General features: G+C 45.8%; 1 protein-coding gene across 6 annotated transcripts in view; it reads left to right on the plus strand.

The window, feature by feature from the left end:
- The window catches only part of LOC110536882 (ras-related protein Rab-27B-like), a 101,879-nt gene that overhangs the window by 79,637 nt on the left and 7,399 nt on the right, over positions 1-14,843 (plus strand). For all 6 annotated transcript variants that reach the window (XM_036936784.1, XM_036936789.1, XM_036936785.1 and 3 more), the window contains 2 exons: positions 1,508-1,611; positions 9,015-9,138. In XM_036936784.1, coding sequence (XP_036792679.1) covers positions 1,508-1,611; positions 9,015-9,138 — 228 coding nt within the window. The remainder of the gene's footprint in view (positions 1-1,507; positions 1,612-9,014; positions 9,139-14,843) is intronic.

The raw sequence follows: 14,843 nt of genomic DNA on the forward strand, positions 1-14,843 counted from the left end.
GACAACTGATGGTTCTGGGCTCTGGTCTAAAGTAGTGCACTATGTAGGGAACAGGGTTCCATAGGGCTCTGGTCTAAAGTAGTGCACTATGTAGGGAACAGGGTTCCATAGGGCTCTGGTCTAAAGTAGTGCACTATGTAGGGAATAGGGTTCCATAGGGCTCTGGTCTAAAGTAGTGCACTATGTAGGGAATAGGGTTCCATAGGGCTCTGGTCTAAAGTAGTGCACTATGTAGGGAACAGGGTTCCATAGGGCTCTGGTCTAAAGTAGTGCACTATGTAGGGAACAGGGTTCCATAGGGCTCTGGTCTAAAGTAGTGCACTATATATAGGGAATAGGGTTCCATAGGGCTCTGGTCTAAAGTAGTGCACTATATAGGGAATAGTGTGGCATTTGGAATGCATGCAAGTTGTGTTCTGCTATCAGAGACAATAAACACACTGGGAGGCAGCGGTTGATTCAAGGCTGCCAGTCCATTTATCAAGCTTTGACTCATAGTTTGATGACTCATCAGTATGTATTATGTAATGTTTATGTTACACACGAACACACACACACACACACGCATCAACTCATTTCATTTCTGACCGGGCCTTCTCTCTGCCAGAATGAGATTTGCAATTCTCTAAATTGAAAGATCATAACGAATTTGTGCCTTGAATCACATTGCAGAGCTGGATGCCCCACTGGCAATCTTGGTAATGTATTAGACGCTACATTAATGAACTGTCACCATTGACAGAGATATATTCAGTATACGTGACACGTGTGGGAATCGAAACCACAACTCTGATGTTGCCATCACTCAATCAAATAAATCAAATTGATTTATAAAGCCCTTCTTACATCAGCTGCACAGAAACCCATTGAACTGTCGCCATCTCCGTTCTCAAACCTTCCCTAAGCCAGTGCTCGGCCGAGTGGTGTCCCATGTTTCCCCAGCCCTGACTAACAAACCTGGTTAAAATAGTGGTATTTTAAACTGGAGACCTGGGTCACAACTGTGTCGCCATCCCGGGTTCTAAATTGGAATGCCGTTGGTACCTGGGTCACAACTGTGTCACCATCCCGGGTTCTAAATTGGAATGCCGTTGGTACCTGGGTCACAACTGTGTCACCATCCCGGGTTCTAAATTGGAATGCCGTTGGTACCTGGGTCACAACTGTGTCGCCATCCCGGGTTCTAAATTGGAATGCCGTTGGTACCTGGGTCACAACTGTGTCACCATCCCGGGTTCTAAATTGGAATGCCGTTGGTACCTGGGTCACAACTGTGTCGCCATCCCGGGTTCTAAATTGGAATGCCGTTGGTACCTGGGTCACAACTGTGTCGCCATCCCGGGTTCTAAATTGGAATGCCGTTGGTACCTGGGTCACAACTGTGTCACCATCCCGGGTTCTAAATTGGAATGCCGTTGGTACCTGGGTCACAACTGTGTCGCCATCCCGGGTTCTAAATTGGAATGCCGCTGGTAAATATCTGTTGTTGTCTCTCACCCCCTCCCAGGTTCAGGAGTCTGACCACAGCCTTCTTCAGAGATGCCATGGGCTTCCTGCTCATGTTCGACCTCACCAGCCAGCAGAGCTTTCTCAACGTCCGCAACTGGATGAGTATGTTGTGGTCTAGGTGCACGCACGCACACACGCACGCACGCACGCACACACACACAGGCTTGAGATAATATATGCGCCATTTAGCAGACACATTTATCCAAGGCAATTTATGGGTGGATACATTTTTCTTATGGGTGGCCCCAGCGGAAATCAAACCCATAACCATTGGCCCCAGCGGAAATCAAACCCATGACCATTGGCTCTAGCAACTGAGCTGCACAATATCACTTTACAAGACACATCTCTTCTAAACACCAGCATGCTTCAACCTGAATGGTACAGAACATGGCCAGGCCAGGGTTGAGGATTCAGGCAATTCGCTTATTCAATTGATAAAAAAAAAAAAAAAATGTTTTCCCCCTTACCTTTATTTAACCAGTCAGTTAATAACAAATTCTTATTGACAATGATGTCCTGGTATTTGAAAGGAAGACAGTTTAATTAAGGAGGTATTGGAAGAGCAGACAGGTCCTTCAGTGGATCAATATCAGTCAATACTGTAATCATCCTTAGAGCTCGGCCTGGAGGGAGGGCACAGGAAGTAGGCAAAGGTTAGTAGTAAACTGTTTTCGGGAGAAAGGAAAATGCAGACCTGAGTTAACGAGGCCCAGTCCAGATTTAGCGAGGCCCAGAGCTAATTTAGCGAGACCCAGATCTAATTTAGCGAGGACCCAGTCCTGAGTTAGCGAGGCCCAGTCCTGAGTTAGCGAAGCCCAGTCCAGAGTTAGCAAGGCCCAGACCTGAGTTAGCGAGACCCAGTCCAGAGTTAACGAGTCCCATACTTGAGTTAGCGAGGTTAGCGAGGCCCAGTCCAGCATTAGCGAGGCCCAGTCCAGCATTAGCGAGGCCCAGTCCAGCATTAGCGAGGCCCGGTCCAGTGGTCCAAAACACTTGAAAAGAAGTGATCCTCACCCTGTATTACTCTGATACAATACTTGTATTAATTAGCCAACGTTTTGACAGCAAGCTGCCTTCATCAGGATGTCAGGGTAGTAGTATGCAGCTGTGGCATTCTGTATTCTAATCACACTGATGGAATGTAAACCAATCAGGGTTTAGGCCTGACCATCCAATCAGGGTTTAGGCCTGACCATCCAATCAGGGGTTAGGCCTGACCATCCATTCAGGGTTTAGGCCTGGGCATAGCACTATTACAGCATCCACTTTAGTTGTTAATGATCCTATCAATGCTTTAGACACTAAAATAAAATGTTCTGCTTTGTTTGTAGACCTGTCAAAAAGATTTTGATACCGTTGATCGTGTCATTTTATTGAACAAGTTGTCCTCGATAGGTCTGAGTTCTGACGCCTGTTCTTGGTTTCACGATTCTCTTAGTGACAGAACTCAGGCCGTCGTGATTGATGGGGTTAAGTATGAATTTCTTGAAGTACATCAAGGTGTACCACAGGGGTCCATTTTGGGACCTGCTCTCTTCACTATTTATACACTGCTCAAAAAAAGAAAGGGAACACTTAAACAACACAATGTAACTCCAAGTCAATCACACTTCTGTGAAATCAAACTGTCCACTTAGGAGGCAACACTGATTGACAATAAATTCCACATGCTGTTGTGCAATTGGAATAGACAACAGGTGGAAATTATAGGCAATTAGCAAGACACCCCCAATAAAGGAGTGGTTCTGCAGGTGGTGACCACAGACCACTTATCAGTTCCTATGCTTCCTGGCTGATGTTTTGGTCACTTTTGAATGCTGGCGGTGCTTTCACTCTAGTGGTAGCATGAGACGGAGTCTACAACCCACACAAGTGGCTCAGGTAGTGCAGCTCATCCAGGATGGCACATCAATGCGCGCTGTGGCAAGAAGATTTGCTGTGTCTGTCAGCGTAGTGTCCAGAGCATGGAGGCGCTACCAGGAGACAGGCCAGTACATCAGGAGATGTGGAGGAGGCCGTAGGAGGGCAACAACCCAGCAGCAGGACTACTACCTCCGCCTTTGTGCAAGGAGGAGCGGGAGGAGCACTGCCAGAGCCCTGCATAATGACCTCCAGCTGGCCACAAATGTGCATGTGTCTGCTCAAACGGTCAGAAACAGACTCCATGAGGGTGGTATGAGGGCCCGACGTCCACAGGTGGGGGTTGTGCTTACAGCCCAACACCGTGCAGGACGTTTGGCATTTGCCAGAGAACACCAAGATTGGCAAATTCGCCACTGGCGCCCTGTGCTCTTCACAGATGAAAGCAGGTTCACACTGAGCACATGTGACAGACGTGACAGTCTGGAGACGCTGTGGAGAACATTCTGCTGCCTGCAACATCCTCCAGCATGACCGGTTTGGCGGTGGGTCAGTCGTAGTGTGGGGTGGCATTTCTTTGGGGGGCCGCACAGCCCTCCGTCTGCTCGCCAGAGGTAGCCTGACTGCCATTAGGTACCGAGATGAGATCCTCAGACCCCTTGTGAGACCATATGCTGGTGCGGTTGGCCCTGGGTTCCTCCTAATGCAAGACAATGCTAGACCTCATGTGGCTGGAGTGTGTCAGCAGTTCCTGCAAGAGGAAGGCATTGATGCTATGGACTGGCCCGCCCGTTCCCCAGACCTGAATCCAATTGAGCACATCTGGGACATCATGTCTCGCTCCACAAACTACTGAGCCTCATTTTGACTTGTTTAAAGGACATTACATCAAAGTTGAATCAACCTGTAGTGTAGTTTTCCACTTTCATTTTGAGTGTCACTCCAAATCCAGACCTCCATGGGTTGATAAATTTGATTTCCATTGATAATTTTTGTGTGATTTTGTTGTCAGCACATTCAACTATGTAAAGAAAAAAGTATTTAATAAGAATATTTCATTCATTCAGATCTAGGATGTGTTATTTTAGTCTTCCCTTTATTTTTTTGAGCAGTGTATAAACACCATTGGTCAATCTGTTAAAAAATCAGAAACTTAATCTATGATCTGACTGTTGATCTGACTGTTGATCTGACTGTTGATCTGACTGTTGATCTGACTGTTGATCTGACTGTTGATCTGACTGTTGATCTGACTGTTGATCTGACTGTTGATCTGACTGTTGATCTGACTGTTGATCTGACTGTTGCCCCGACTGTTGATCTGACTGTTGATCTGACTGTTGATCTGACTGTTGATCTGACTGTTGATCTGACTGTTGATCTGACTGTTGATCTGACTGTTGATCTGACTGTTGATCTGACTGTTGATCTGACTGTTGATCTGACTGTTGATCTGACTGTTGATCTGACTGTTGATCTGACTGTTGATCTGACTGTTGCCCTGACTGTTGATCTGACTGTTGATCTGACTGTTGATCTGACTGTTGATCTGACTGTTGCCCCGGCTGTTGATCTGACTGTTGATCTGACTGTTGATCTGACTGTTGATCTGACTGTTGCCCCGGCTGTTGATCTGACTGTTGATCTGACTGTTGATCTGACTGTTGATCTGACTGTTGATCTGACTGTTGATCTGACTGTTGATCTGACTGTTGATCTGACTGTTGATCTGACTGTTGATCTGACTGTTGATCTGACTGTTGATCTGACTGTTGCCCCAGCTGTTGATCTGACTGTTGATCTGACTGTTGATCTGACTGTTGATCTGACTGTTGATCTGACTGTTGATCTGACTGTTGATCTGACTGTTGATCTGACTGTTGATCTGACTGTTGATCTGACTGTTGATCTGACTGTTGATCTGACTGTTGCCCCAGCTGTTGATCTGACTGTTGATCTGACTGTTGATCTGACTGTTGATCTGACTGTTGCCCCGGCTGTTGATCTGACTGTTGATCTGACTGTTGATCTGACTGTTGATCTGACTGTTGATCTGACTGTTGATCTGACTGTTGATCTGACTGTTGATCTGACTGTTGATCTGACTGTTGATCTGACTGTTGATCTGACTGTTGATCTGACTGTTGATCTGACTGTTGATCTGACTGTTGATCTGACTGTTGATCTGACTGTTGATCTGACTGTTGCCCCGGCTGTTGATCTGACTGTTGATCTGACTGTTGATCTGACTGTTGATCTGACTGTTGCCCCGGCTGTTGATCTGACTGTTGATCTGACTGTTGATCTGACTGTTGATCTGACTGTTGATCTGACTGTTGATCTGACTGTTGATCTGACTGTTGATCTGACTGTTGATCTGACTGTTGATCTGACTGTTGCCCCAGCTGTTGATCTGACTGTTGATCTGACTGTTGATCTGACTGTTGATCTGACTGTTGCCCCGGCTGTTGATCTGACTGTTGATCTGACTGTTGATCTGACTGTTGATCTGACTGTTGATCTGACTGTTGATCTGACTGTTGATCTGACTGTTGATCTGACTGTTGATCTGACTGTTGATCTGACTGTTGATCTGACTGTTGATCTGACTGTTGATCTGACTGTTGATCTGACTGTTGATCTGACTGTTGCCCCAGCTGTTGATCTGACTGTTGATCTGACTGTTGATCTGACTGTTGATCTGACTGTTGCCCCGGCTGTTGATCTGACTGTTGATCTGACTGTTGATCTGACTGTTGATCTGACTGTTGATCTGACTGTTGATCTGACTGTTGATCTGACTGTTGATCTGACTGTTGATCTGACTGTTGATCTGACTGTTGCCCCAGCTGTTGATCTGACTGTTGATCTGACTGTTGATCTGACTGTTGATCTGACTGTTGATCTGACTGTTGCCCCGGCTGTTGATCTGACTGTTGATCTGACTGTTGATCTGACTGTTGATCTGACTGTTGATCTGACTGTTGATCTGACTGTTGATCTGACTGTTGATCTGACTGTTGATGTGACTGTTGATCTGACTGTTGATCTGACTGTTGATCTGACTGTTGATCTGACTGTTGATGTGACTGTTGATCTGACTGTTGATCTGACTGTTGATCTGACTGTTGATCTGACTGTTGATCTGACTGTTGATCTGACTGTTGATCTGACTGTTGCCCCGGCTGTTGATCTGACTGTTGATCTGACTGTTGATCTGACTGTTGCCCCGGCTGTTGATCTGACTGTTGATCTGACTATTGCCCCGACTGTTGATCTGACTGTTGATCTGACTGTTGATCTGACTGTTGCCCCGGCTGTTGATCTGACTGTTGATCTGACTGTTGCCCGGACTGTTGATCTGACTGTTGATCTGACTGTTGCCCCGGCTGTTGATCTGACTGTTGATCTGACTGTTGATCTGACTGTTGATCTGACTGTTGATCTGACTGTTGATCTGACTGTTGATCTGACTGTTGCCCCGGCTGTTGATCTGACTGTTGATCTGACTGTTGCCCCGGCTGTTGATCTGACTGTTGATCTGACTGTTGATCTGACTGTTGCCCCGGCTGTTGATCTGACTGTTGATCTGACTATTGCCCCGACTGTTGATCTGACTGTTGATCTGACTGTTGCCCCGGCTGTTGATCTGACTGTTGATCTGACTGTTGCCCGGACTGTTGATCTGACTGTTGATCTGACTGTTGCCCCGGCTGTTGATCTGACTGTTGATTTGACTGTTGATCTGACTGTTGCCCCGGCTGTTGATCCGACTGTTGATCTGACTGTTGCCCGGACTGTTGATCTGGCTGTTGATCTGACTATTGATCTGACTGTTGCCCCGACTGTTGATCTGACTGTTGCCCCGGCTGTTGATCTGACTGTTGATCTGACTGTTGCCCCGGCTGTTGATCTGACTGTTGATCTGACTGTTGATCTGACTGTTACCCCGACTGTTGATCTGACTGTTGATCTGGCTGTTGCCCCGGCTGTTGATCTGACTGTGTCAAAACTACAGTCAGATTTTATAGCTATGCAGGAATCCCTTGCTGATATAAAATGTGTGCTTAATATGGGCTAAAACCAAATACATGTTGGTTTTAAACTCTCTAAATAATGTTTCAGATGGACCACATGTTCACTCATTAGATGATTCAGATGGATCACATGTTCACTCATTAGATGATTCAGATGCATCACATGTTCACTCATTAGATGATTCAGATGGACCACATGTTCACTCATTAGATGATTCAGATGGACCACATGTTCACTCATTAGATGATTCAGATGGATCACATGTTCACTCATTAGATGATTCAGATGGATCACATGTTCACTCATTAGATGATTCAGATGGATCACATGTTCACTCATTAGATGATTCAGATGGATCACATGTTCACTCATTAGATGATTCAGATGGATCACATGTTCACTCATTAGATGATTCAGATGGATCACATGTTCAATCATTAGATGATTCAGATGGACCACATGTTCACTCATTAGATGATTCAGATGGATCACATGTTCAATCATTAGATGATTCAGATGGACCACATGTTCACTCATTAGATGATTCAGATGGACCACATGTTCACTCATTAGATGATTCTCCAATCGAACGTGTTCCCGCCTATAAATACTTAGCCATTTGGATTGATATGGATTTGACGTTTAGAAAACATAGAGATGAGCTGTTTAAGAAGCTACGATATAAAGTTGTTATTTTTCCCACAGCGCTTCACATGTAATGAGTATGAGGGCCCACAGTGCTTCAAATGTAATGAGTATGAGGGCCCACAGCGCTTCAAATGTAATGAGTCTGAGGGCCCACAGCGCTTCACATGTAATGAGTATGAGGGCCCACAGCGCTTCACATGTAATGAGTATGAGGGCTCACAGCGCTTCACATGTAATGAGTCTGAAGGCCCACAGTGCTTCACATGTAATGAGTATGAGGGCCCACAGCGCATCACATGTAATGAGTATGAGGGCCCACAGCGCTTCACATGTAATGAGTCTGAGGGCCCACAGCGCTTCACATGTAATGAGTCTGAGGGCCCACAGCGCTTCACATGTAATGAGTATGAGGGCCCACAGCGCTTCACATGTAATGAGTATGAGGGCCCACAGCGCCTCACATGTAATGAGTATGAGGGCCCACAGCGCTTCACATGTAATGAGTATGAGGGCCCACAGCGCTTCACATGTAATGAGTATGAGGGCCCACAGCGCTTCACATGTAATGAGTCTGAGGGCCCACAGCGCTTCACATGTAATGAGTCTGAGGGCCCACAGCACTTCACATGTAATGAGTCTGAGGGCCCACAGCACTTCACATGTAATGAGTCTGAGGGCCCACAGCACTTCACATGTAATGAGTCTGAGGGCCCACAGCACTTCACATGTAATGAGTATGAGTGCCCACACAGCGCTGTTCCATGTTGTCCTCAGGCCAGCTGCAGGCCAATGCTAACTGTTGTCCCCGGGCTAGCTGCAGGCCAATGCTAACTGTTGTCCCCGGGCTAGCTGCAGGCCAATGCTAACTGTTGTCCTCAGGCCAGTTGCAGGCCAATGCTAACTGTTGTCCCCAGGCTAGCTGCAGGTCAATGCTAACTGTTCTATGTTGTCCATAGGCCAGTTGCAGGCCAATGCGTACTGTGAGAACCCAGACATGGTGTTGGTGGGCAACAAGGCAGACCTGGCGGACCAGAGAGAGGTGCAGGAGGAGCAGGCTAAGGAACTAGCCGACAAGTACGGGTGAGTCGGAGAGAGCTACCCCCCGTCATCTACAAAGACAGTGAGCTCCAAAAGTAGAGGGACGGTGACACGTGTTTAATTATTTTGGCCTCTGTATTCCAGCACTTTGGATTTTAAATGATACAATAACTATGAGGTTAAAGGTCAGACTGTCAGCTTTCATTTGAGGGTATTTTCATCCATATCGGATGAACCGTTTAGAAGTTACAGCACTTTTTGTACATAGTCCTTCCATTTTAGGGTACCAATTATATCATACCCCCAAGACATGCTAAAGTAGTGCACTATATAGGGAATAGGGTTCCATAGGGCTCTGGTCTAAAGTAGTGCACTATATAGGGAATAGGGTTCCATAGGGCTCTGGTCTAAAGTAGTGCACTATATATAGGGAATAGGGTTCCATAGGGCTCTGGTCTAAAGTAGTGCACTATATATAGGGAATAGGGTTCCATAGGGCTCTGGTCTAAAGTAGTGCACTATATAGGGAATAGGGTTCCACGATATCTTAACCGCCATCGATAAGAAACATTACTGTGCAGCCGTATTCATTGATCTGGCCAAGGCTTTCGACTCTGTCAATCACCACATCCTCATCGGCAGACTCAACAGCCTTGGTTTCTCAAATGATTGCCTCGCCTGGTTCACCAACTACTTCTCTGATAGAGTTCAGTGTGTCAAATCTGAGGGTCTGTTGTCCGGACCTCTGGCAGTCTCTATGGGGGTGCCACAGGGTTCAATTCTTGGACCGACTCTCTTCTCTGTATACATCAATGAGGTCGCTCTTGCTGCTGGTGAGTCTCTGATCCACCTCTACGCAGACGACACCATTCTGTATACTTCCGGCCCTTCTTTGGACACTGTGTTAACAACCCTCCAGGCAAGCTTCAATGCCATACAACTCTCCTTCCGTGGCCTCCAACTGCTCTTAAATACAAGTAAAACTAAATGCATGCTCTTCAACCGATCACTACCTGCACCTACCCGCCTGTCCAACATCACTACTCTGGACGGCTCTGACTTAGAATACGTGGACAACTACAAATACTTAGGTGTCTGGTTAGACTGTAAACTCTCCTTCCAGACCCATATCAAACATCTCCAATCCAAAGTTAAATCTAGAATTGGCTTCCTATTTCGCAACAAAGCATCCTTCACTCATGCTGCCAAACATACCCTTGTAAAACTGACCATCCTACCAATCCTCGACTTTGGCGATGTAATTTACAAAATAGCCTCCAATACCCTACTCAACAAACTGGATGCAGTCTATCACAGTGCAATCCGTTTTGTCACCAAAGCCCCATACACTACCCACCATTGCGACCTGTACGCTCTCGTTGGCTGGCCCTCGCTTCATACTCGTCGCCAAACCCACTGGCTCCATGTCATCTACAAGACCCTGCTAGGTAAAGTCCCCCCTTATCTCAGCTCGCTGGTCACCATAGCATCTCCCACCTGTAGCACACGCTCCAGCAGGTATATCTCTCTAGTCACCCCCAAAACCAATTCTTTCTTTGGCCGCCTCTCTTTCCAGTTCTCTGCTGCCAATGACTGGAACGAACTACAAAAATCTCTGAAACTGGAAACACTTATCTCCCTCACTAGCTTTAAGCACCAACTGTCAGAGCAGCTCACAGATTACTGCACCTGTACATAGCCCACATATAATTTAGCCCTATCAACTACCTCTTTCCCAACTGTATTTAATTTATTTATTTATTTTGCTCCTTTGCACCCCATTATTTTTATTTCTACTTTGCACATTCTTCCATTGCAAAACTACCATTCCAGTGTTTTACTTGCTATATTGTATTTACCTTGCCACCAAGGCCTTTTTTTTTGCCTTTACCTCCCTTCTCACCTCATTTGCTCACATTGTATATAGACTTGTTTATACTTTATTATTGACTGTATGTTTGTTTTACTCCATGTGTAACTCTGTGTTGTTGTATCTGTCGAACTGCTTTGCTTTATCTTGGCCAGGTCGCAATTGTAAATGAGAACTTGTTCTCAACTTGCCTACCTGGTTAAATAAAGGTAAAATAAATAAAATAAATAAAAAATATAGGGAATAGGGTTCCATAAGGCTCTGGTCTAAAGTAGTGCACTATATATAGGGAATAGGGTTCCATAGGGCTCTGGTCTAAAGTAGTGCACTATATAGGGAATAGGGTTCCATAGGGCTCTGGTCTAAAGTAGTGCACTAAATAGGGAATAGGGTTCCATAGGGCTCTGGTCTAAAGTAGTGCACTATATAGGGAATAGGGTTCCATAGGGCTCTGGTCTAAAGTAGTGCACTATATATAGGGAATAGGGTTCCATAGGGCTCTGGTCTAAAGTAGTGCACTATATATAGGGAATAGGGTTCCATAGGGCTCTGGTCTAAAGTAGTGCACTATATAGGGAATAGGGTTCCATAGGGCTCTGGTCTAAAGTAGTGCACTATATATAGGGAATAGGGTTCCATAGGGCTCTGGTCTAAAGTAGTGCACTATATAGGGAATAGGGTTCCATAGGGCTCTGGTCTAAAGTAGTGCACTATATAGGGAATAGGGTTCCATAAGGCTCTGGTCTAAAGTAGTGCACTATATATAGGGAATAGGGTTCTATAGGGCTCTGGTCTAAAGTAGTGCACTATATATAGGGAATAGGGTTCCATAGGGCTCTGGTCTAAAGTAGTGCACTATATATAGGGAATAGGGTTCTATAGGGCTCTGGTCTAAAGTAGTGCACTATATAGGGAATAGGGTTCTATAGGACTCTGGTCTAAAGTAGTGCACTATATATAGGGAATAGGGTTCTATAGGACTCTGGTCTAAAGTAGTGCACTATATAGGGAATAGGGTTCTATAGGGCTCTGGTCTAAAGTAGTGCACTATATATAATCCAAGATCGCATAGCAGTTCAGACGTCTTTTGTCCTCGTCTTGTCGTGTCCTGTATATATATATATTTACAACTTTTTTCACATACATTTTATTTTTATTTTCCATCAACTCATCTTCTAAACACTCTCCTGCAACCAGCCTCACCAATTTATATTTATAAAAAAGTATTATTTACCTCAGATCTGCAATCCTTCAGGAAGCTAGCCAGAAACTCCAGGAGGCTGGCCAGAAACTAGCCAGAAGCTAGCCAGGAGCTAGCCCAGAAGCTAATCAGAAGCTAACCACGGTTTGTGGTCATCGGCTGTCCTTTAGTTCGAAAATCTATCGCCAGTTTTGTACGGCGCAGCGCGGCTCGGAACGGAACATACCGGACCAATTTTTCTCTCCATGTCCCTGGATTTCAACTGCTCTCTGGACATTCATACCCGGATCTCACAGCTAGCTAGCTGCTATCCGTGTGACAGTCGGCTTTCGTCGATTCCGGAGCAAACATCGATTGTTCCGGTGCTAGCCAGCTCCGTCAATCACGCCTGAGTTCCATCATTCACTCCTGGGCTGCAGTCACCTATCCGGACCCGTTTCACTGCCTACGCGGAGCCCCACCGGGCCTTCACAACCGGACTGCCGACGTTATCTACCTGAAGGAGATCCGGCTGGCTCCTCTGTCGCGACGTTACCGGAACGCCCATCTGCGGCCCGCTAACCGTTAGCTGTCTTTCCGGCTGCTATCTGAATAGACAATCGGACAATTTATTTATTTGAATTATTATGTTTTCTTCTCGGGCCTCTATAACTATATCTATTGTTCTTATTTTTGTTGTTGTGTGATTTGGATTAATCCCCTCTACCACACGGAACCCCACTAATCTACTGACCGAACGCAAGAGGTGGCTAACAACAGACTCCATCCTATGCTAGCTTGCTACCGGTTGGCTTGGCTAGCTGTCTAAATCGCCGTGACCCTAAACCAACCTCTCCACTCACTGGACCCTTTTGATCACTCGACTAAGCATGCCTCTCCTTAATGTCAATATGTCTTGTCCATTGCTGTTCTGGTTAGTGTTTATTGGCTTATTTCACTGTAGAGCCTCTAGTCCTGCTCACTATACCTTATCCAACCTATTAGTTCCACCACCCACACATGCAATGACATCTCCTGGTTTCAATGATGTTTCTAGAGACAATATCTCTCTTTTCATCACTCAATACCTAGGTTTACCTCCACTGTATTCACATCCTACCTTACCTTTGTCTGTACATTATACCTTGATGCTATTTTATCGCCCCCAGAAACCTCCTTTTACTCTCTGTTCCAGACGTTCTAGACGACCAATTCTTATTGCTTTTAGTCGCACCCTTATTCTACTCCTCCTATGTTCCTCTGGCGATGTAGAGGTGAATCCAGGCCCTGCAGTGCCTAGCTCCACTCCTATTCCCCAGGCGCTCTCTTTTGACGACTTCTGTAACCGTAATAGCCTTGGTTTCATGCATGTTAACATTAGAAGCCTCCTCCCTAAGTTTGTTCTATTCACTGCTTTAGCACACTCTGCCAACCCGGATGTTCTAGCTGTGTCTGAATCCTGGCTTAGGAAGACCACCAAAAATTCAGACATTTTAATTCCAAACTACAACATTTTCAGACAAGATAGAACTGCCAAAGGGGGCGGTGTTGCAATTTACTGCAAAGATAGCCTGCAGAGTTCTGTCCTACTATCCAGGTCTGTACCCAAACAATTTGAACTTCTACTTTTAAAAATCCACCTTTCTAAAAACAAGTCTCTCACCGTTGCCGCCTGCTATAGACCACCCTCTGCCCCCAGCTGTGCTCTGGACACCATATGTGAACTGATTGCCCCCCATCTATCTTCAGAGCTCGTGCTGCTAGGCGACCTAAACTGGAACATGCTTAACACCCCAGCCATCCTACAATCTAAACTTGATGCCCTCAATCTCACACAAATTATCAATGAACCTACCAGGTACCTCCCCAAAGCCTTAAACACGGGCACCCTCATAGATATCATCCTAACCAACTTCCCCTCTAAATACACCTCTGCTGTCTTCAACCAAGATCTCAGCGATCACTGCCTCATTGCCTGCATCCGTAATGGGTCAGCGGTCAAACGACCTCCTCTCATCACTGTAAAACGCTCCCTGAAACACTTCAGCGAGCAGGCCTTTCTAATCGACCTGGCCGGGGTATCCTGGAAGGATATTGACCTCATCCCGTCAGTAGAGGATGCCTGGATATTTTTTTAAAATGCCTTCCTAACCATCTTAAATAAACATGCCCCATTCAAGAAATTTAGAACCAGGAACAGATATAGCCCTTGGTTCTCCCCAGACCTGACTGCCCTTAATCAACACAAAAACGTCCTATGGCGTTCTGCATTAGCATCGAACAGCCCCCGTGATATGCAGCTGTTCAGGGAAGCTAGAAACCATTATACACAGGCAGTTAGAAAAGCCAAGGCTAGCTTTTTCAAGCAGAAATTTGCTTCTTGCAACACTAACTCAAAAAGGTTCTGGGACACTGTAAAGTCCATGGAGAATAAGAACACCTCCTCCCAGCTGCCCACTGCACTGAAGATAGGAAACACTGTCACCACTGATAAATCCACCATAATTGAAAATTTCAATAAGCATTTTTCTACTGCTGGCCATGCTTTCCACCTGGCTACTCCTACCCCTGTCAACAGCACTGCACCCCCAACAGCAACTCGCCCAAGCCTTCCCCATTTCTCCTTCTCCCAAATCCATTCAGCTGATGTTCTGAAAGAGCTGCAAAATCTGGACCCCTACAAATCAGCCGGGCTAG

The sequence above is a fragment of the Oncorhynchus mykiss genome, chromosome 12 (genome assembly GCF_013265735.2).
Source record: "Oncorhynchus mykiss isolate Arlee chromosome 12, USDA_OmykA_1.1, whole genome shotgun sequence".
NCBI lineage: Eukaryota > Metazoa > Chordata > Actinopteri > Salmoniformes > Salmonidae > Oncorhynchus > Oncorhynchus mykiss.